At 47.0% G+C, this 25,054-nt stretch overlaps 1 protein-coding gene across 2 annotated transcripts in view; it reads right to left on the reverse strand.

Moving 5' to 3' along the window:
* Positions 1-3,135: 3,135 nt before the first annotated feature.
* The window catches only part of slc5a1 (solute carrier family 5 member 1), a 136,695-nt gene continuing 114,776 nt past the window's right edge, over positions 3,136-25,054 (reverse strand). For both annotated transcript variants that reach the window (XM_068005511.1, XM_068005510.1), the window contains exons 11-15: positions 18,299-18,449; positions 15,518-15,686; positions 10,682-10,897; positions 6,018-6,126; positions 3,136-4,019 (exon numbers count right to left, since the gene is read on the reverse strand). In XM_068005511.1, the coding sequence (XP_067861612.1) occupies positions 3,805-4,019; positions 6,018-6,126; positions 10,682-10,897; positions 15,518-15,686; positions 18,299-18,449 (860 nt within the window). In that variant the 3' untranslated portion in view covers positions 3,136-3,804. The remainder of the gene's footprint in view (positions 4,020-6,017; positions 6,127-10,681; positions 10,898-15,517; positions 15,687-18,298; positions 18,450-25,054) is intronic.

The raw sequence follows: 25,054 nt of genomic DNA on the forward strand, positions 1-25,054 counted from the left end.
TCAGGATACGGGGTAGGACATTTAGGACTGAGATGAGGAGAAATGTCTTCACTCGGAGGGTGGTGAACCTGTAGAATTCTCTACCACAGAAGGCTGTGGAGGCCAAGTCACTGAATATATTTAAGAAGGAGCTAGATAGATTTCTGGACGCAAAAGGTGTCAAGGGGTATGGGGAGAGCGCAGGAATATGGTATTGAGATAGAGGATCAGCCATGATCATATTGAATGACGGAGCAGGCTCGAAGGGCCTAATGGCCTACTCCTGCTTCTATTTTCTATGTTTATAATTTCAGTGTATAGTACCTGTAATCTCAGTATACACTATTGTATTCTCAATGTACAGTATCTATAATCTCAGTATGCAGAACTTGTATTCTCAGTGTGTCCAGGCAACACCAGACTGGGCCTGGAATTTCCTCTGTGGGTGCAACCCGGAAGTTAGACCCAAAAAGACCCAAATTACGCTCAAACTTCCTGCCAAATTCATTAGAATTCGCCCGCACACAAAAATGGGGCCCAAGGAAAGCACTGAACCCACACCATTATACTCCTTCTTTAAGTGTGAAAATTCAAGTTTCAACTCATTCAACCATCATTCATGCACATCAGGTGCAGCACGTTTCAGGACCTGCAATCGGGGAAGCTTTTCCGTTCCCAATGTGACAGATGCCACAAAAATCCATTCAAAGAAACTGAAAATACAGATCAGGTCCCAGTGAGGATAAAATGCACTGAAAAAAAGACCAAAAAGGGTGACTTTGGGCCAGAAATTGCCAGGAAGTCACGCCATTAGAATGATGCATTATTGGGACATTATTAATTCGTCAAATATCCAGCAATTTGCGGAGTAAAAGAGATATGCCATGAGTTCCGATCCTCCGCAAATTGCTGGACGCTTTGTGCCACCGTTAGCATTGCTAAAACCAAATAAAAGTCCCTTCTCGCCGTGAAACTTAACAGTGATTGTGAAATTGCTGGATTTACGACTTATTAGGAACTATTCCCACCTTGGAGGCCCATAAAGATAAATGAGGCTGGGAATTCTCACTCCAGCAGGTAGTGAATTGTTCTTAAAGGTTTTTTATTCTTTTTATCTGTCATGGCAGTACTTTCGTGTCGATCCTGCCGTCCACATTCCTGTTAGTGTGGGAAGACAATAATTTTCAGGATGCAAAGCTGTTTCGGCACTCTGAATTGGATCACTCATTCAAATGCAAACTAGATAAATTTCTTTCAGAAAATAACATTTTTGGGATACAATAAATGAATAATTTGAGATATGATGTGGTAAGTGTAGCGTGCTTGGGAGGAACAGCTGACTTTGGACCTATGGTTCCCAAAGCTCTCCACCACTGGGGTTTTCTTGGTGAGATTTCTGGGTCTGTTGTGGACTCATTGATAGGAGATTGATTGCTATGATTAGTCAATAACTCCATTATCATTGTGTCCTGCGACTACCAGAATGGTAGAAAGCGAATTAGATGGACCTTGGATTTTTTGGTCTAGCAATTCCTATTTTCCTATGAAAGCAGCGCAAAGGTGCACCCACTGGGTGTTCCACTATTCCAGATCATGATGGACAGGGCTGCTGGTTCTATACTTCATGGGTCAAGAATGTTTGTACATTTCGTTCACCTACCCTGCCATTCACTCATTAACTTCTCAAGGACCAATACAGCAATTCCCAAATACAACTGGATTACAATGTTCTCTTCTGCTTGTTATTTTTAATGTTTTTCTTACTTTTCCTTTCCGTCTCTTTTGTCTCTCACTCTCTCTTAATCTGATTTCCTTCTCTTTACGTCTATATTTTGTTTGATTCTAATTCACCCTATTTCCTTCTCCATCTTTCGCTGTGTTTCTTTCTCTATCCTTTTCTTTCATTGGTTAAGGTGATAAGCCACTGGGCACGGCGTTTATGAGGTCCCAGATGCGACATTGACATCGATGCACCTTTATTGGATTGATGTTCCAGCAATTTACAGCGCAAGTATAGCGCGATGTCAATGGTGAGCATAAGTCCAATTAACAGCGTTCACTGCCAAACCCGCTGTTGCAGCAATTTCGGGCTCTTTGTTTCCTGCTGCTCCTGAAAATGTGGTGGTAATTTGTAGAAAGCCTCTGAGCAAGCACAACTGTAAGAAACTCGTACATGAGACTCTGTAACTTGGTGGGGGAGGGCAATTTTACGGGCGAAGATGCGTTCGGGACGAGGGAACGACAAACAGCCGTAAAAGATCGAGGAGTTTTGGATGTGTCGTATTTACATGCGTAACTCCCACCCCGAGTTCTGCAATCTTTTAAGCCACGGAATTGGTTTGCGTCTGGGTTACGCTAATCCCGAGGAAATTCAAGGCAATGTATCCTCCCTTGGGTGTCTCCAGGCATCACCGGACCAGCAGCTCTCGAGACTTGTGGATTGATGGGGGAGGCGGCAGGAAATGTGCTTCCTGCCCGCCATATTGGGGCCTTTGTAGACCGAGTAGCACCCAAGAAACGGGTGCTGTGCAGACCAATTTCTAGGCCAAAGGGTCTCAGCCAGGGTAATGGTGTAGACACTACAACTAGTCAGGCCTCCTCTCCTAACCACTATCCAATACAGGGTGAGGAAGACAGGGTAAGACTGGGTTGTGGAGGCTCCCTATAGTTGACTACCCCTACTGGCAATTATTGTACAAGCCCACACATGGTGAATGACCACTTGAGTTAATATTGAACTGTATCCCAGCAAGAGTGCTGAAGAGGGAACAAAACTTGACAAAAGAGAAGTTCTGGATTTTCAGTGCAATACTGAGGGAGTGCTGCACAGTCGGAGGTGCCGTCTTTCGGATGAGACGTTTAACCGAGGCCCTGTCTGCCCTCTTAGGTGGATGTAAAGGATCCCATGGCACTATTTCAAAGAAGAGCAGGGGAGTTCTCCCTGGTGACCTGGTCAATATTTATCCCTCAACCAACATCACTAAAACCTGGTTATTTATCACATTGCTGTTTGTGGGGCCTTGTTGTGAACAAATTTGCTTTGGGATGTCCTGAGGTGGTGAAAGGCCCTATATAAATGCAAGTTCTTTCTTTAAAAAAAAATTGAACTGAACCCAGTAAAAATGAACATTTAAAGGACATTTAGAATCTGACATCCAAGGGGAAAAACAGGAAGTTGGATTTTATTATATCTGCAATTATCATTTTATTTCCTACAGCAGTATTATTGAAAGCCACATGCTGGAAATCTGAAATAAAAACAGAAAATGCTGGAAAAGCTCAGCAAGGAAGGCTGCATCTGTGGAGAGAGAAACAGAGTTACCGTTTCAGGTCGAAGATCTGTCGTCAGAACTGGATTGTTGCACTTATCTAAAAAAATGTAATGAATTATTCTTTTTTTTAAAATAAAAGTCTCTCCAGGGTTGCTTGGCTGAAGGCCCCTGGAGACTGGGAGCCCAGATTGTCACACACACTTCGGGAGATAGTCTCCTAACTCAACAGCCCTGTAGCTGATGCGAATTGGCAACCAGGAGAAGGGAAGATGTTTAGGCCTCGGCCTCGATCTATGATTCTCAATAAGAAAAATAAAAATTAATTAAAAAACAAGGCCACCGGTTTTATTCTGCTTTTTGATATAAAAAAGGAACTATTAAGGCCTTAAAACACCATATCTTAAAGGCCGATACAGACAGGTGCTTACAGTACTGTGTTTAAATCTAGTCCAATGTGCACCCGTCTGTCAGCAGTGTGAAAGCAATGCATGATCGATATGGTTGAATCAACTTGTAGAGGATGGTCTCGAGGTAATTTCCTTGCGGAGTTGGGCTATGCGTAATATGCCCAGAAGAAGACGCAGACAGCCAGCAAGATGATGGCGTTAATGTTAACCACGTTTTTCCACAGGGGCACCTCTGTAATGTCTGTCAGCTGTTGCTGCAGGGCCTCCTGCTCCTCTTTGCTCAGCTTCTTGGCTTTGTCCTCAAACCCGCAGAACCAGTTGTAGGCTTTCTTCCAGCAGCTTACGTCCCGGGGTGGCGAGTCTGTGGCAACAAGAAGAACAACACAAAACATAGGATGTGAGTTCCACCTCTTGGGGTTTGAAGGAACATAGGGACAGGAGTAGGTCATTCTGCCCATCAAGCCTGTTCTGCCATTCAATCAGATCACAGCTGATCTGTATCTTGACTCCATTTAATCTCCTTTGTTCCTTATTCCTTGATACCCTTATCTAACAAAAATCTGTCGATCTCAGTCTTGAAAGCTCCAATTGACCTCCAGCGTCCATAGCCTTTTGTGGGGGAGGGTGAGCTTCAGATTTCTACTACCCTTTGTGTAAAAAAGTTTCCTGATTTCATTCCTAAATGGCCGAGATCTCATTTTAAGATTATCTCCCCTCGTTCTTGATTCCCCCACCAGAGAAAATCGCCTTTCTCTATCTACCCAAGGCTAAGTGGACTCAAGGGTGTAAGATGAGTCAAGAAACATAAGTCAGTCAGCTAAACAGAGAATACTTGCACTTATAAAATGTCTTATCATGTCAAAACCTTTCAAAGTGATTCAGGCAATGAATTACTTTGCACTGACTGTTGCTGTCTAGGCAAATATGGCAGCCATTTTGCAGCAGCACTGTCGCCCAACAGGAATGCAAGAGTGTGGATTGATTAGGGAAAGCCAGCATGGATTTGTTAAACGCAAATCGTGTTTATCTAACCTGATAGAGTTTTTCGATGAGGTAACAGAGAGGGTAGATGAGGGCAATGCAGTTGATGTGGCGTATATGGATTTTCAAAAGGGGTTTGATAAGGTGCTGCATTGTAGGCTTATCATCAAGATTGTGGCCCATGGAATAAAGGGGGCAGTAGTAACATGGACACAGAACTGGCTAAGTGACAGGAAACAGAGAGTAGTGGTGAACAGTTGTTTTTCGGACTGGAGGGAGGTGTATAGTGGTGTTCCCTAGGGGTCAGTGCTGGAACTATTGCTTTTCTTGATATATATTAATGACTTGGACTTGGGTGTACAGGGCACAATTTCAAAATTTGCAGACGACAGAAAACTTGGAAGGGTAGTAACAGTGGGGAGGATAGTGATAGACTTCAAGAGGATTATAGACAGGTTGGTGGCATGGGTGGACACGTGGCAGATGAAATTTAATGCAGAAAAATGTGGACATAAGAATTTATAATGGGTAAAAAAGTTGCCTCAAAAGTATGACTAAAGGAAAATGGGGATAATTGAAAAGCTCTTTCAAAGAGCCGGCACAGGCATGATGGGCTGAATGGCCTCCTTCTGTGCTGTATCATTCTAATACCTGACACCAGCAATTAAGGTTTCACAGACTGGAAGTGTGTGTAGATGTAAGATTTTAAAAAGAATATTATATATAAATTAAATCTGCTCATTGTTGTCTGTGCTCTCCCAAGGCCAGGTCTGGTCCGCAGCTCCTCCTGCTACAGGCCCCACACTTCCTCTCAGCCGCAATACTAGGCCACCGTTCCCTCCTAGCCTGATTCACTCATTCCACCTTAGGCCAGGGTCCAGCCCCAGACCCCACTTCCTTCCAGTTCAAGTCGCACTGCAATGTGTCCTGCCTCCCACCCCTTCATACCTAGTGAGCGGTGGGGGCAATATTGTGACTATCAGAGGGTCAGATTCCCCAAGTTTGGCTTCAGGTTTTGATGGGAAATGAGAGGAAAGAGAATGGGAGACGTACAGAGAAAGGACAGATGGACGTACAGAGAGAAAGTATATGAGAGACATAGAGTAAGGCATACAGAGGAGAGGAAACAGAGGGAATGACAAACTTACAGAGAAATGGTAGAGAAAGATGATCAAAACTATTAGAATCAGAGGCAACAACAAAAGTGCATGGGAGCCATAGGAGAGAGAATAAGGGAGACCGAAAGAGTGAAAGACAAAGTGAAAGAGAAAGAAAGAGAAACCGAAGGAATTAAAGAGTGAGAGACGAGCAGAGAGATTGTTCCAGGAAGACAGATGCTTTTTTCTTGTTTTTCTGTGAGATCAGTTTGTAATTTCACCTTCATCAACGTCCATTTTGCTGTCATTGTCTTCATTTTTCCAGTCATCAAAATCCAAATCTTCACGTACTTCTGTGCTATTCCGCAAGGTCCAACATAGACGGTATAGCTAGAGTGAAAATAATCTGTTTACTATAATTAATATGTCACTGAAACTAACGCCCCTTGTCACCATCTACAGCGAGCAGAGTATGTCAGGCTGTTGTGCACCACATTTCAAACAATGCAATATGAATATTCAAATAGCAACTACCCTAATGACCCCAAACTCCCAAACACACTGACCGTCACAAACACACTGACCATCCTAAACACACTGACCATCACAAACACACTGACCACCACAAACACAGGGACCATCCTAAACACACTGACCATCACAAACACACTGACCACCACAAACACAGGGACCATCCTAAACACACTGACCATCACAAACACACTGACCATCACAAACACAGGGACCATCCTAAACACACTGACCATCACAAACACACTGACCACCACAAACACACTGACCATCACAAACACACTGACCATCACAAACACACGGATCATGCTAAACAAACTGACCATCCCAAACACAGGGGCCATCACAAACACACTGACCATCACAAACACACGGATCATGCTAAACAAACTGACCATCCCAAACTCACGGACCATCACAAACACATTGACTATCACAAACAGACTGACCACCACAAACACACTGACCATCACAAACAGACTGACTATCACAAACACACTGACCATCACAAACACACTGACCATCACAAACACACTGACCATCACAAACACACTGACCACCACAAACAGACTGACTATCACAAACACACTGACCATAACAAACACACTGACCATCACAAACACACTGACCACCACAAACAGACTGACCATAACAAACACACTGACCATAACAAACACACTGACCACCACAAACACACTGACCATCACAAACACACTGACCATCCTAAACATACTGACCATCCTAAACACACTGACCATCACAAACACACTGATCATCACAAACACACTGACCATCACAAACACACTGACCGTCACAAACACACTCTTCACCCCAAACACACTGACCACCACAAACACGCGGATCATGCTAAACAAACTGACCATCCCAAACACACGGACCATCCTAAACACACTGACCATCACAAACACATGGACCGTCACAAACACACTGACCATCCTAAACACAGTGACCAAGAGCGGCGAGGCGGCAGAGGCGGCGGACCTGCGAGGATACAGAGGCGGGGAGCGGCCGTACTAAAGGTGAGCCCCGAGGGGGAGCGGCCGCACTAAAGGTGAGCCCCGAGGGGGCGAGGGGCCGTACTAAAGGTGAACCCCGAGGGGGCGAGGGGCCGTACTAAAGGTGAGCCCCGAGGGGGCGAGGGGCCGTACTGAAGGTGAGCCCCGAGGGGGCGAGGGGCCGTACTAAAGGTGAGCCCCGAGGGGGCGAGGGGCCGTACTAAAGGTGAGCCCCGAGGGGGCGAGGGGCCGTACTAAAGGTGAGCCCCGAGGGGGCGAGGGGCCGTACTGAAGGTGAGCCCCGAGGGGGCGAGGGGCCGTACTAAAGGTGAGCCCCGAGGGGGCGAGGGGCCGTAGTAAAGGTGAGCCCCGAGGGGGCGAGGGGCCGTACTAAAGGTGAGCCCCGAGGGGGCGAGGGGCCGTACTGAAGGTGAGCCCCGAGGGGGCGAGGGGCCGTACTAAAGGTGAGCCCCGAGGGGGCGAGGGGCCGTACTAAAGGTGAGCCCCGAGGGGGCGAGGGGCCGTACTAAAGGTGAGCCCCGAGGGGGCGAGGGGCCGTACTGAAGGTGAGCCCCGAGGGGGCGAGGGGCCGTACTAAAGGTGAGCCCCGAGGGGGCGAGGGGCCGTACTAAAGGTGAGCCCCGAGGGGGCGAGGGGCCGTACTAAAGGTGAGCCCCGAGGGGGCGAGGGGCCGTACTGAAGGTGAGCCCCGAGGGGGCGAGGGGCCGTACTAAAGGTGAGCCCCGAGGGGGCGAGGGGCCGTACTAAAGGTGAGCCCCGAGGGGGCGACAAATCCAGGTTCCGGGAGAGGGAAGCAAAAGGTATTCGTAGTGTGACGTCACCAAAAAGCAGGTAAGTGATTGGTTGGTGAGTATTTTCTTTCTCAATTTTTCTAAACTTATATTTTGTGGTTACTCCGGTCTCTTTGTGTCGCGGGGACGACTGTTAAACAGGGGCCCTTGAGTATATCACTTAATTCCAGTGTGATTGGTGGGATCCATTTAATTTAAATTTAATTTAAATCAATTAAAGGGTAAGTCATGGCAGGACAGCTCGGCCCCGTGCCATGCTCCTCCTGCTCTATGTGGGAAATCAGGGACACTTTCTGTGTCCCTGACGACCATGTGTGCGGGAAGTGTATCCAGCTGCAGCTATTGACAGACCGCATTGCGGCACTGGAGCTGCGGATGGATACATACTGGTGCATTCGCGATGCTGAGAACCACGTGGATAGCACGTTTAGCGAGTTGGTCACACCGCAGGTAAAGGGTGTACAGGCAGGAAGTGAATGGGTGACCACCAGGCAGAGTAAGAGGTGCAGGCAGGTAGTGCAGGGGTCCCCTGTGGCCACCCCCCTCTCACAGATATACCACTTTGGATACTGTTGGGGGGGATGACTTATCAGGAGAAGGCAGCAGCAGCCAACTTCCTGGCACCACGGGTGGCTCTGCTGCACAGGCTGGGAGGAAAAAGAGTGGAAGAGCTATAGTGATAGGGGACTCAATTGTAAGGGGAATAGACAGGCGTTTCTGCGGCCGCAACCGAGACTCCAGGATGGTGTGTTGCCTCCCTGGTGCAAGGGTCAAGGACGTCTCGGAGCGGCTACAGAACATTTTGGAGGGGGAGGGCGAACAGCCAGTTGTCGTGGTGCACATAGGCACCAACGATATAGGTAAAAAAGGGGATGAGGTCCTTAAAGCAGAATATAGGGAGTTAGGAGGTAAATTAAAAAATAGGACCTCAAAGGTAGTAATCTCAGGATTGCTACCAGTGCCACGGGCTTGTCAGAGTAGAAATAGGAGGATATTTCAAATGAATACGTGGCTAGAGGAATGGTGCAAGGGGGAGGGATTCAAATTCCTGGGACACTGGAAACGGTTCTGGGGGAGGTGGGACCAGTACAAACCGGATGGTCTGCACCTGGGCAGGGCCGGGACCGCTGTCCTAGGAGGAGTGTTTGCTAGTGCTATTGGGGAGGGTTTAAACTAAAGTGGCAGGGGGTTGGGAACCCGAGCAGGGAGACAGAGGAAAGCGTATCAGGAAGGTTCAGAAAGTATGGAGTAAAAGGTAAAGTGTTAAAAAAGGAAAAAGCAGGAACTAAGTGTCACAAAACATATTTGAAAGTTTTTATCTGAATGCACGTAGAATTCGTAACAAAATGGACGAGTTAACGGCACAAATAACTACGTATGGGTATGATCTTGTGGCCATTACAGAAACATGGCTGCAGGGTGACAACGACTGGGAATTAAATATGCCAGGGTATTTAACAATCAGGAAGGACAGGCAGGAAGGAAGGGGAGGTGGGGTGGCTATGTTAATAAAGGAAGGAATCACTGTAATACAGAGAAATGATATTGGGACAAAGGATCAGGATAATGAAACAGTTTGGGTAGAAATAAGGAATAATAAGGGGAAAAAACACTAGTGGGCGTAGTATATAGGCCTCCTAATAGTTGCAACTCTGCTGGAAGAAGTATTAATCAGGAAATGGTCGGGGCATGTAATAAGGGAACAGCTATAATTATGGGGGATTTTAACTATCATATTAACTGGACAAATCAAATTGGGCAGGGCAGCCTTGAGGAAGAGTTTATTGAGTGTATTAGGGATGGATTTCTTGAGCAGTATGTAACTGATCCTACAAGGGGGCAAGCAACCTTGGACCTGGTCCTGTGTAATGAGCAGACCGACCATCACAAACAGACAGACCATCACAAACACACTGACCATCACAAGCAGACTGACCATCACAAACACACTGAACATCACAAGCACACTGACCAACACAAACACACTGACCATCTCAAGCACACTGACCATCACAAGCACACTGACCAACACAAACACACTGACCACCACAAACACACTGACCATCACAAACACACTGACCACCACAAACACACTGACCAACACAAACACACTGACCATCACAAACACACTGACCACCACAAGCACACTGACCAACACAAACACACGGACCATCACAAAACACACTGACCATCACAAACACACTGACCATCACAAAACACACGGACCATCACAAACACACTGACCATCACAAACACACTGACCACCACAAGCACACTGACCAACACAAACACACGGACCATCACAAAACACACTGACCATCACAAACACACTGACCATCACAAAACACACGGACCATCACAAATACACTGACCATCAGAAGCACACTGACTATCACAAACAAACGGACCAACACAAACACACTGCTGACATCAACTATCCCACCTACCCTACCCTACACTCCTCCCCCACTCACACTGATCACCTCTGTCATACTAAGCACTCTGAGCACATTGACAATGCCAAACACTTGATCACACCAAAGCACCGAGAAAAAAATCCTTGCAGTAAATGAATATCACACTCACGTGTATGTCATCTATTGGTTTTGTCATGAAGGACACGATGAGCACCATCAGGCAGGTAGCAACAAAGAGGATGATTGCGAAGTACAGGTAGTGGATGCCACAAATGATCGTGGGGCAGTTGCTCGGCATCACACAGCTGCCAGTTCCATACACAAATTCAGTGATCATTCGGGACAGGCCGACAGCAAGGCCAAAAATCAACCCCCAAAATGCCCCCTGAAACAAAGAGAACACTTTAATATATCTTGGGCATGATATTTGTCTCGAACAGTAGCACAAAACTGGGGGACAGCGAATCAGCATCCTGTTTAACACGTTTTGCAATGTTCCAATGGAAAAGAAAATCGGGCATAGTGTAAAACGGGCGGAGTGTAAAACGGGCGGAGTGTAAAATGGGCGGAGTGTAAAATGGGTAGAATGCAATCTGGGCAGAGTGTAATACGGGCAGAGTGTAAAATGGGTGGAGTGTAATACGAGCAGAGTGTAATATGGGCGGAGTGTAATACGAGCAGAGTGTAATATGGGCGGAGTGTAATACGAGCAGGGTGTAAAATGGGTGGAGTGTAAAACGGGCGGGGTGTAAAATGGGCGGAGTGTAAAATGGGTGGAATGCAATCTGGGCAGAGTATAATACGGGCAGAGTGTAATACGGGTGGAGTGTAATACGAGCAGAGTGTAATATGGGCGGAGTGTAATACAGGCAGAGTGTAATACGGGCGGAGTGTAATACGGGCGGAGTGTAATACGGGCAGAGTGTAAAATGGGTGGAATGCAATCTGGGCAGAGTATAATACGGGCAGAGTGTAATATGGGCGGAGTGTAATACAGGCAGAGTGTAATACGGGCGGAGTGTAATACGGGCAGAGTGTAAAATGGGTGGAATGCAATCTGGGCAGAGTATAATACGGGCAGAGTGTAATATGGGCGGAGTGTAATACGAGCAGAGTGTAATACGGGCGGAGTGTAATACGAGCAGAGTGTAATACGGGCGGAGTGTAATACGGGCAGAGTGTAAAATGGGTGGAATGCAATCTGGGCAGAGTATAATACGGGCAGAGTGTAATATGGGCGGAGTGTAATACGAGCAGAGTGTAATACGGGCGGAGTGTAATACGAGCAGAGTGTAATACGGGCGGAGTATAATGCGGGCAGAGTGTAATACGGGCGGAGTGTAATACGGGCGGAGTGTAATACGAGCAGAGTGTAATACGGGCGGAGTATAATGCGGGCAGAGTGTAATACGGGCGGAGTGTAATATGGGCTGCTGATTCGCCAGCACCCAATTTGCACTGCCAACGAAGCCCCACAATGTCTGTGCAGCGTATAAAGATCCAGAGCTTTTACAGAGCTACCATTTAACAGCCAGCTCTGGAAAAGATCACGTCTAACTTACTGCCGTGTTGGGTCATGATTGAAAGGGTGGACTGCGTTAGTGGACTGCGTATTTTCTGTCATTTTAGCCAAAACTCCTAGAGAAAAACTGCCCTGATGACAAGATCCAACCAAGGGGCATCATTTTAGTCTAACCCGCCAGGTGGAAAATGGGTAGGTTTGGGTCAGCTCCTCACTTTACAACCTGCCCCATTTTACTCTCCATGGAGAGACAAATCGGGTGGGGCGTGAAACGGAAATCTGACCCAAATTCCCCTATTTCCCACCCAGCGGGTTAGGTTAAACTTAGACCCCTTGTCACTGTGATGCAGCCTGTGCCTGTATTGCACCCTACTGAGGTCTGAGCTTTGGCTTTAGTTGATGGTTGGCACCTGAACTTATTGGGGTATATTTTTGTCCTGCCACCTGGACGTAAAACTGGTGCTGCCGATCAGCCACCCAATACCGAAACTACGCCATTTCCATCTCCATAAAATGCTAATGAATATACACTTTGTAGTTCCCAGTCTCAGGTGCAAAAACAAGCAGGCTATTTATTACTAAAGGGGCAGTTCCAAGCCATTATCCCAATGTCTGCCGAGGTATGGAGACCGTTAATAACTCTTTTGAAGTGGCTCTGTGTACACACTTAACCCATCGTGTTTGTGTAACATTTCAATGCAAAAAGATTCTGTTCTTTGTAGCAAGGAAAGAGAAAGCTCTGTTGTATGGTTTCTTTAATATTTGTTCTCAGGATGTAGGCAATGCTGGTAAGGCCCCATTTATTGCCCATCCCTCCTCCCTGGTCGCCCTGAGAAGTTGGTAGTGGGCCTTCTCCTTGAACCACTGCAGTCCTTGTGCTGAGAATGGCCAATGACACTGTTACTTTCCAGGGGACTGCACAAGGCAGCTGTCAGAAAATGGTATTTCGTTAACTAATCTTATTGACCAATTCCAGTTCTTTGATACAGATATTGTTTGTCTTTTTGCCTCTGTGTATCATTTTACTTATAAATAAATCCAGAACAGTAGTTTAGCCTGTATTAGTTGGTCTAGCAGCACAACATTTTCTGCCGTTCGAAGTGATAGGGGATGCAATGGACATTCCCCATACCCTCCAGTTAGTGACTGGGGTTAGTTGTTAAACCTGGGGTACACGAACACAGTGCAGTAAAGATGCAGGATTTGTACTCACGGCCCTGGAGAGTATAGACGATAAATGTCAATGGGGCTGAAATTCCTCAGGGTTCCGTCAGTTCTCCACCGTAACTCCAAAAGGGACGCCGACAAAACCCCCCAGAGAACAGAGTTCACCACTCACTGGGCTCAGTAGGGCCAATGAGGGTGAGGTGTATGGGCCTCCACATAGGCAGAGGTGGACCAGCTGGTGGGGCCCAGGCCTGGGAAGTGGCCTGGAGCCCCACACAAACCTGGGGTGATTTAAATCAGGCCCCTTGATCAGGCTGCATGGGGCAGGCACCAGAGAACCACCTGAGCTGGTGATTGCGGCCGCTCGTCCATGCCCCCTCATTGACCCCCACAAACTCCAGCAAGGGCAGTGCCCCAGGGGTACTGGTGGGCACCGTCCTGCGTAACGTCCGGGATCACATCCCGAGGAATTTCGGGCCCTGATACATTCAAAAAATAGTCAGAGATTCTACAACTGGAGGGTGTAGACTCAGAAGAGGGAAAGAAAGAAAGAAAGACTTGTATTTCTATAGCGACTTTCACGACTTCAGGATGTCCCAAAGCACCAATGAAGTACTTTTGAAGTGTAGTCACTTTTGTAATGTAGGAAATACAGCAGGTAATTTTTTTTTCGTTCATGGGATGTGGGCGTCGCTGGCAAGGCCGGCATTTATTGCCCATCCCTAATTGCCCTTGAGAAGGTGGTGGTGAGCCGCCTTCTTGAACCGCTGCAGTCCGTGTGGTGACGGTTCTCCCACAGTGCTGTTAGGAAGGGAGTTCCAGGATTTTGACCCAGCGACGATGAAGGAACGGCGATATATTTCCAAGTCGGGATGGTGTGTGACTTGGAGGGGAACGTGTAGGTGGTGTTGTTCCCATGTGCCTGCTGCTCTTGTTCTTCTAGGTGGTAGAGGTAAATGTGCACACAGCAAGATCCCACAAACAGCAATGTGGTAATGATCAGACAATCTGTTTTAGTGATGTTGGTTGAGGGATAAATATTGGTCAGGACACCGAGAGAACTCCCCTGCTCCTCTTCCAATAGTGCCATGGGATTTTTTACACCCACCTGAGAGGGCAGATGAGGCCTCGGTCTAACGTCTCAGCCGAAAGACGGCACCTCCGACATTGCAGCACTCCCTCAGTACTGCACTGAAGTATCAGCATAGATTATGTGCTCAAGTCTCTGGAGTGGGACTTGAACCCATAACCTTCTGACTCGGAGGCGAGAGTGATATCCACTGAGCAAAGACAGTTTAGATTTGGCTACTTTATACAGATGGTTGACGAGTACATTCAATGGCCTGCCAAGGGAACTAACTGTATCTGCAAATTCAAGAGAGAGTTGGATGAGTACCTGGAGAAACATTTACTAGAGGGGTATGTGTGATATCGTGGGATATGATGTCTCCCACAAAATGGGATCAGACCGAGGAACTACAATGGTCTTTCTCCAGTCCTGTACATTCCTACGTTCCTTTGGGGCAGATTTTGCACTTGCCACCTGAGCATAGAACTGGTGTTGTCAATTGGCCACCTGTTACAAACTCAATGGAAATTAAAATTGGGCGATTTCTCCACAACTTGCCTTTTTATAACGCATTTAATGTAGTAAAACGCCCCAAGGTGCTTCACAGGAGCGTTATCAATTTGACACCCAGCCACAAAAGGAGATATTATGACAAGTGACCAAAAGCTTGGTCAAAGAGGTAGATTTTAAGGAGCATCTTAAAGGAGGAGAGAGAGGCGGAGAGGTTTAGGGAGAGAATTCCAGAGCTTAGGGCCTAGGCAGCTGAAGGCACGGCCGCCAATGGTGGAGCGATGAAAATCAGGGATGCGCTAGAGGCCAGAATTGGAGGAACGCAGAGGTCTCGGAGAGTTGTAGGGCTGGAGGAGGTTAGAGATAGGGAAGGGCGAGGGCATGGAGGGATTTGAAAACAAGGAAGAATAAATCGAGGTGTTGCCAGACCGGGAGCCAATGTGGGTCAGCGAGCACAGGGGTGATGATGAGCGTCTGATATATGACGCCAGGTGTAACCCTCCAGGTGGCAGGTTGAAAATCTACCCATGTGCTTCAGTTCATGAGAGACCCGGTTTGCTTATGGGAACTGTCAGTAGACCATTTACATGAGGAAAGGGGGTTGGAGGAAAAGCCTGAACTGGAACAGCAACCTCTTCCAAACCTCCTGAAACCAAATGGATCCGATGGGTGAAGATGAAGCAATAGGAATCAAGGAGGGCCATAGGCGGCATAATATAAAAATAATGGGAACTTACTTGTTCATTGACACGTTTGACAAAGATGGCCAGTAAGAAGACCGAGGCTATAGGTGGCCCCAGATAGCTGGTGATGGACTGGATGTAGTCAAAGAGTTGTCCACTCTGTGCCGTCTGTACAATTGGAATCCAGGCAATACTGACCCCAATCAGGAACAAGGTGAAGACTCTGAGAATACAACAGTCACAAATAATGAAGGGAGAAAACGATTCTACTCTCTTCCATTCCCATTTCTCAACAAAACGAGCAGAAAATATCCCTTCCTCCCCCATCACCTGCAAAAGTAAAGAAATTGGAATTAAGACAATACAGTTTAAGATTAGCTGATGGATAGTAAGGTCGCATCAGCCTCCACACACCTAAATGCCCTGAGGGACTGCATCCGGCCCACACCCAATGAACAACATCCCCAGACCCATCCTCCCTGCTGGGCCGAAGCCTCCTGCCAACCAGTGATGTCGGCCCCAGCACTGCTCGATGCCCGGCGCTGCCCAAACGTACGGAACCGGGTGGAATCCTCAACGTACAGATTCTGCAAGTGCCACGTAACTTGCACCGCACTTTGGACACGGAGCTGCTCCCGCTGCACCGACTTGCGGTGGAGTGGGAGCGGCTCCCAGGAAATTGCCGACCAGTGACGCAAGAAAGTGCCTAAACTTTCCATGATTCAATAAAAAAAAGGGAATAGTGATGTAGCCAATTCGATAATACGAGAGGTATATTGACTGGGGTTAAAAATATAAATGGTTAGGTTTGCCTTTGGCTGAGTTGCTAAGTGCGCTCCACGGTCCAATATTGCTTACTGGGCTAAATGTGAATTGTAGGCCCATCGAAAGAAAGATAGATTTGCACTTCTATCGTGCCTTTCACGACCTCAGGACGACTCACAGCGTTTCACAGCTAATTAAGTACTTTTGAAGTATGGTCACTGTTGCCTCAGATTTTGTCAGTGATTTGGATTTCACGCCTCCAGCAAGGGTTTCCCAGGGCTCAGAAAACCCGACAGCTAAAGGGAGGCGGGATCTGCCTGATCCACCATTTAAGTGCTTTTCCAGCACTGCTTGTGGGCCAGAAGGAGCAGGAGTTCTTCCTCCGGCCCGCCAAGCAAACTTGTCGCAATTGGCCGACACCCCCCCAACAAACTCTCCCCCACGATTCGATCCCTCCCTCAGCAAACTCTCCCCCACGATCCGATCCCTCCCTCGGCAAACTCTCCCACACGATCCGATCTCTCCCCCCATGATCTCTCCCCCCACGATCTCTCCCCCGCGATCTCTCCCCCCACGATCTCTCCCACTGCGATCTCTCCCCCTGCAATCTCTCCCCCCGCGATCTCTCCCCCTGCGATCCGATCTCTCCCCCCATGATCTCTCCCCCCACGATCTGATCTCTCCCCCCACGATCTCTCCCCCTGCGATCCGATCTCTCCCTCCACGATCTCTCCCCCCCCGTTCCGATCTCTCCCCCTGCGATCCGATCTCCCCTCCCTCCCTCCCTCCCTTCCCCACCGGTCCCCAGCTGCTGCCTTCTCCTGCTGGGTTTCCCACCCGACAGTGACCAGCCTCTCTTTTTGGCCGGCTGCCGGCCAATCAAAAGATTCTAATGAGGTTCTGCTGTTAAATTTGGCAGAACCTCCACTATCCCAGTATTCCGGGTTTCCCGGCTGCTGACAGGCACTCCCGCTCCCTCCCCGCCTCCCCGGAAATATCGGGGCTTTTGGCTCTGAATTCCATGGGGATTCTCCCAATCTCCTGCCATAACTTCAGTGGGAAATCGGCAGATCCCCACAAAGAGGAATGATGCAAACTCCTGACTCCTGCTCGAGTTAGGACTGGGGATTGGGACAACCTCCACAGAAATTCAGGACCATGGGTAAGAGCAGACCAGGGAAGCTTTACTCTGCATTTCAGCCAAGCTGTAACTGATCTTGGAATGAAAGGCACTGGAGAGTAGTTTCCGATCAATTGCACCTGATTAATGAGTGCAAAGTGGACGCAACTAATCAGGACATTAGTAGAAGACCCATCAAGCCAGATTTCCACCCTTATAATACCCCATCCAAGTATCCAGTCGGGCTTTGTACTGACAGCAATTAATTTTATTCAAATTAGGATCCAATAATGCCCTTTACAGAGCTATCCGATTTCCCAGTGTTTCCCCCGGAATAATGCTCAGTAATTTACCTGCCTGTATAAAACAGGCAACCAGGTAGTTGGTGGGGTCAGGAGCAGAGCTCACCGGTATCCGGTTCTGCTCATTTATGGGGCCTTATAAGAACATAGAAACAGGAGCAGGAGTAGGCCATACGGCCCCTCGAGCCTGCTCCACCATTCAATAAGATCATGGCTGATTTTCAACCTCAACTCCACTTTCCCGCCCTATCCCCATATCCCTTGATTCCCTTAGTGTCCAAAAATCTATCGATCTCAGTCTTGAATATACTCAACGACTGAGCATCCACAGCCCTCTGGGGTGGAGAATTCCAAAGATTCACCACCCTCTGAGTGTAGAAATTTCTCCTCCTCTCAGTCCTAAATGGCCGACCCCTTATCCTGAGACTGTGCCCCCTATTTGGGCAGTGTAGACGGGAGCGTCACTCTGCAAATACCCAACACTGCAGTTTCTGCTGTGATGCAGAACTGGCCAAGGAAACACTCTCCACCTACTTTCCTTCCCCTTTGATATTCAGGTTATGTTTTCTTCTGAAGTTTGATGTTGTATTGAGGTCAACGTTAAGATCTCAAATCAGGTTGAATCTTCAGCGTGGAGATTGTCCTTACCTCCCTGCTAACATAAGTTCTTTTTCTGAGGCCTTGGGCCTGATCTTGGTCCAGATGTCCATGGTGAAGAGCGTACTGGCACTGTTAAAGATGGATGTCAGGGAGCTCATCAGAGAAGCCAACATCACAGACAGCATCAAACCACGTAGACCTAACAGAAAACAAATAACAGTTTAATATAGCAATATATCATGGCTATTTCGGTATCTATCCTGCCTTACAGCACTGTGAAAATACTAGGACAAACTGAGGCAAAAGGCTCTAGTCGCTAATGTATTTCCATATTTACTAGCTGACCTCCGGTGACGTTGCTCACAGATAGAGCACGGTTGTCACGTTTAGTTGCTAAACTGGAACTGTGTCTAACCTGGCCTTTCAGGTCACTGCTCTGGTCATTTCTGTGGGGGAATGGTCTGAACAGGCTCATTCTGTGGTCAATTAGAAGTTAATTTCTGAGGGAGGTTTCAGGCCAGATTATCAAGGTCAGAAAAACCAGCAGGAAATGACTGGCTTCCCTTCTCTTTTTTTTATATCTACTTTTGATATTTTTTAGTGTACCATCTAAAACCCGACAGACGTGTGCTAGAGATAAGATATATAGAAATCCTCTAGTAAAGGGGGCTGATAGGGAAAGGGAAAAACATGTGGTCAGCTGGTGATGATGGCAGCTAGCCGAGCAGTTGGTCAGAGCCTCATTTCTCACCCTCCTTATTCTAGCGGGAACCAGCACAGGCTCCCACCAGTAATATTGAAATGAGGTGACCTCCCCTTGACCCCAGCCCTTGACTACTTCGGTAGGGTCAGGTACGGAGGTCACTAGTATCCATTGAATTGGTTCTGGGCATTTGCAGGGCCATTATTTGGGCAGTTTAGATGGGAGCATCACTTTGCATCTACCCCATGCTACAGCTGTGATGCAGAACTGGGCAAGATTGTGGTAAGTGTCAGCCTTGGTTCAGTGGTAGCACTGTTAGAAGGTTGTGGGATCAAACCCCACTCCAGACATCGAGGCACCTAATCTAGGCTGACACTTCAGTGCAGTACTGAGGGATTTGGAGCAGGGCCTGGCTGCACTAGGAATGGGGGTGCAAGTGGCAGGGTTGGTGGGATGATATCATCCGCTGGAATTCCTGCCTGTTCCATCTCTGTGGGCCCAACACTAAGCATGCCCATACCAGGATTAGATCATGATGGAAGTGGAGCTTCCAAGATTGATGAAATTCTGGTTACTAACTGAGTGATTGATTGCCACTCGGAAAAACTTCTAGCTGACCTCCGGTGATGTTGCTCACAGATAGAGCACCATTGTCAATATCTATCGACGCCCCTCAATATCCATCGACGCCCCTCAATATCTATCGACGCCCCTCAAAATCTATCGACATTCTTCAATATCTATTTACACCCCTCAATATCTTTTTTCCCCTCCTCCCCTGAAGGGTCTGACTCTTGCTGGTGCACAGTCCCACAGGCACTGATAGTCCTTCCGTATCTTGCCCAAGTGGCCAGTGTTATGTGTGAGCCCAGGCGTCGATGGATATTGAGGGGCGTCGATGGATATTGAGGGGCGTCAGTGGATATTGAGGGGCATCGATGGATATTGAGGGGCGTCGATGGATATTGAGGGGCGTCGATGGATATTGACAATGGTGCTCTAAAATTAGAGCTAGGCCCTTCTGGAGTGGGGGATGGGGGGTATGAAGTGTTTAGTCATGATGCTCCAACCATCATGGTGTAGGGCAGGCTTGACGGACCAGTTTGCCCATCATTTTCCTAACGCTCGTACTGCTGCCCCCGCCACTGTTCGAGCCGATACTGGGCGTAAAATCTGGAAAGTCGTTCCATTCCCAGCACCGACACTGACCACCAAAATTCCCATCCGTTTGAATGGATGGGAGCAATTATCACAGAAGTGGCTTAAAAATATCCAACGCCATAATTTAGTAGCAATGATTCAGCTAACCAGGGATCTATCCTGGAGCCTCCTTGGTCGATCTGCTTCAGAAGTACACCAGGCAGTGTATGTAGCCAAGCAGTCATCGGGGCAACCTCTGTGCTCGCAGACATTATGGGATAGATTTTCAACTTGCCACCTGAGCATAAACCTGGTGGGCCGCCTGATATAGAAACCGCCCGGTATGCAAACCGCCCGATATAGAAACCATCCAATATACAAACCGCCCGATATAGAAACCATCCAATATACAAACCGTCCAATATACAAACCGCCCGATATAGAAACCGTCCAATATACAAACCGCCCGATATAGAAACCGTCCAATATACAAACCGCCCGATAGAGAAACCATCCAAGAAACAAACCGCCCGATATAGAAACCGTCCAATATACAAACCGCCCGATATAGAAACCGTCCAATATACAAACCGCCCGATATAGAAACCATCCAAGAAACAAACCGCCCGATATAGAAACCGTCCAATATACAAACCGCCCGATATAGAAACCGTCCACTATACAAACCGCCCGATATAGAAACCGTCCAATATAGAAACCGTCCAATATAGAAACCGTCCAATATAGAAACCGTCCAATACAGAAACCGCCCGAAATACAAACCGTCCAATATAGAAACCGTCCAATATACAAACCGCCCAATATAGAAATCGTCCAATATACAAACCGCCCGATATAGAAACCGCCCGATATAGAAACTGTCCAAGAAAAAAACCGCCCGATATAGAAACCGCCCGATATACAAACCGTCCGATATAGAAACCGCCCGATATACAAACCGTCCGATATAGAAACCGCCCGATATACAACTGTCCGATATAGAAACCGTTCAATATACAAACCGCCCGATATAGAAACCGTCCAATAAACAAACCGCCCGATACAGAAACCGTCCAATATAGAAAACGTCCAATATACAAACCGCCCGATATAGAAACCGTCCAATATAGAAACCGCCCGATATACAAACCGTCCGATATAGAAACCGCCCGATATACAAACGGTCCGATATAGAAACCGCCCGATATAGAAACAATCCAATATACAGACCGCCCGATATAGAAATCGTCCAATATACAAACCGCCCAATATAGAAACCGTCCAATATACAAACCGCCCAATATAGAAACCGTCCAATATACAAACCGTCCGATATAGAAACCGCCCGATATACAAACTGTCCGATATAGAAACCGTCCAATATACAAACCGCCCAATATAGAAACCGTCCAATATACAAACCGTCCAATATAGAAACCGCCCGATATACAAACCGTCCGATATAGAAACCGCCCGATATACAAACTGTCCGATATAGAAACCGCCCGATACAGAAACAATCCAATATACAAACCGCCCAATATAGAAACCGTCCAATACAGAAACCGCCCGAAATACAAACCGTCCAATGTAGAAACCGTCCAATATACAAACCGCCCGATATACAAACCGCCCGATATAGAAACCGTCCAATATAGAAACCGTCCAATATAGAAACTGTCCAAGAAAAAAACCGCCCGATATACAAACCGCCCGATATAGAAACCGCCCGATATACAAACCGCCCGATATACAAACCGCCCGATATACAAACGGCCCGATATAGAAACCGTCCAATATAGAAACCGCCTGATATACAAACCGCCCGATATACAAACTGTCCGATATAGAAACCGTTCAATATACAAACCGTCCAATATAGAAACCGTCCAATATAGAAACCGTCCAATATAGAAACTGTCCAAGAAAAAAACCGCCCGATATAGAAACCGCCCGATATACAAACCGCCCGATATAGAAACCGTCCGATATACAAACGGCCCGATATAGAAACCGTCCAATATAGAAACCGCCCGATATACAAACCGCCCGATATATAAACCGCCCGATATACAAACCGCCCAATATACAAACCGTCCGATATAGAAACCGTCCAATATACAAACCGCCCGATATAGAAACCGTCCAATATAGAAACCGCCCGATATACAAACCGCCCGATATATAAACCGCCCGATATACAAACCGCCCGATATAGAAACCGTCCAATATACAAACCGCCCAATATAGAAACCGCCCGATATACAAACCGCCCGATATAGAAACCGTCCAGAATACAAACCGCCCGATATAGAAACCGTCCAATATAGAAACCGCCCGATATACAAAGTGTCCGATATAGAAACCGTTCAATATACAAACCGTCCAATATAGAAACCGTCCAATATAGAAACCGTCCAATATAGAAACTGTCCAAGAAAAAAACCGCCCGATATAGAAACCGCCCAATATACAAACCGCCCGATATAGAAACCGTCCGATATACAAACGGCCCGATATAGAAACCGTCCAATATAGAAACCGCCCGATATACAAACCGCCCGATATATAAACCGCCCGATATACAAACCGCCCGATATACAAACCGTCCGATATAGAAACCGTCCAATATACAAACCGCCCGATATAGAAACCGTCCAATATAGAAACCGCCCGATATACAAACCGCCCGATATATAAACCGCCCGATATACAAACCGCCCGATAGAGAAACCGTCCAATACACAAACCGCCCAATATAGAAACCGCCCGATATACAAACCGCCCGATATAGAAACCGTCCAGAATACAAACCGCCCGATATAGAAACCGTCCGATATAGAAACCGCCCGATATACAAACGGTCCGATATAGAAACCGCCCGATACAGAAACCGCCCGATATAGAAACAATCCAATATACAGACCGCCCGATATAGAAATCGTCCAATATACAAACCGCCCGATATAGAAACCGTCCAATATACAAACCGTCCAATATAGAAACCGCCCGATATACAAACCGTCCGATATAGAAACCGCCCGATATACAAACTGTCCGATATAGAAACCGTCCAATATATAAACCGCCCGATATAGAAACCGACCGATATAGAAACCGTCCAATATACAAACCGCCCGATATAGAAACCGTCCAATATAGAAACCGTCCAATATAGAAACTGTCCAAGAAAAAAAACGCCCGATATAGAAACCGCCCGACACACAAACCGTCCGATATAGAAACCGCCTGATATACAAACCGTCCGATATAGAAACCGCCCGATATACAACTGTCCGATATAGAAACCGTTCAATATACAAACCGCCCGATATAGAAACCGTCCAATACACAAACCGTCCAATAAACAAACCGCCCGATACAGAAACCGTCCAATATACAGACCGCCCGATATAGAAATCGTCCAATATACAAACCGCCCGATATAGAAACCGTCCAATATACAAACGGCCCAATATAGAAACCGTCCAATATACAAACCGTCCAATATAGAAACCGCCCGATATACAAACCGTCCGATATAGAAACCGCCCGATATACAAACTGTCCGATATAGAAACCGTCCAACATACAAACCGCCCAATATAGAAACCGTCCAATATACAAACCGTCCAATATAGAAACCGCCCGATATACAAACCGTCCGATATAGAAACCGCCCGATATAGAAACAATCCAATATACAAACCGCCCGATATACAAACCGTCCGATATAGAAACCGTCCAATATACAAACCGCCCGATATAGAAACCGTCCGATATAGAAACCGCCCGATATACAAACCGTCCGATATAGAAACCGCCCGATATACAAACTGTCCGATATAGAAACCGCCCGATATAGAAACCGCCCGATATAGAAACAATCCAATATACAGACCGCCCGATATAGAAATCGTCCAATATACAAACCGCCCGATATAGAAACCGTCCAATATACAAACCGCCCAATATAGAAACCGCCCGATATACAAACCGCCCGATATAGAAACCGTCCAGAATACAAACCGCCCGATATAGAAACCGTCCGATATAGAAACCGCCCGATATACAAACCGTCCGATATAGAAACCGCCCGATATACAAACTGTCCGATATAGAAACCGCCCGATATAGAAACCGCCCGATATAGAAACAATCCAATATACAGACCGCCCGATATAGAAATCGTCCAATATACAAACCGCCCGATATAGAAACCGTCCAATATACAAACCGCCCAATATAGAAACCGCCCGATATACAAACCGCCCGATATAGAAACCGTCCAGAATACAAACCGCCCGATATAGAAACCGTCCAATATAGAAACCGCCCGATATACAAAGTGTCCGATATAGAAACCGTCCAATATAGAAAACGTCCAATACACAAACCGTCCGATATAGAAACCGCCCGATATACAAACTGTCCGATATAGAAACCGTCCAATATACAAACCGCCCGATATAGAAACCGCCCGATATAGAAACCGTCCAATATAGAAACCGCCCGATATACAAACCGTCCGATATAGAAACCGCCCGATATACAAACGGTCCGATATAGAAACCGCCCGATATAGAAACCGCCCGATATAGAAACAATCCAATATACAGACCGCCCGATATAGAAATCGTCCAAGATACAAACCGCCCGATATAGAAACAATCCAATATACAGACCGCCCGATATAGAAACTGTCCAAGAAAAAAAACGCCCGATATAGAAACCGCCCGATATACAAACCGTCCGATATAGAAACCGCCTGATATACAAACCGTCAGATATCGAAACCGCCCGATATACAACTGTCCGATACAGAAACCGTTCAATATACAAACCGCCCGATACAGAAACCGTCCAATATACAGACCGCCCGATATAGAAATCGTCCAATATACAAACCGCCCGATATAGAAACCGTCCAATATACAAACCGCCCAATATAGAAACCGTCC

The sequence above is a fragment of the Heptranchias perlo genome, chromosome 25 (genome assembly GCF_035084215.1).
Source record: "Heptranchias perlo isolate sHepPer1 chromosome 25, sHepPer1.hap1, whole genome shotgun sequence".
Classification (NCBI taxonomy): domain Eukaryota; kingdom Metazoa; phylum Chordata; class Chondrichthyes; order Hexanchiformes; family Hexanchidae; genus Heptranchias; species Heptranchias perlo.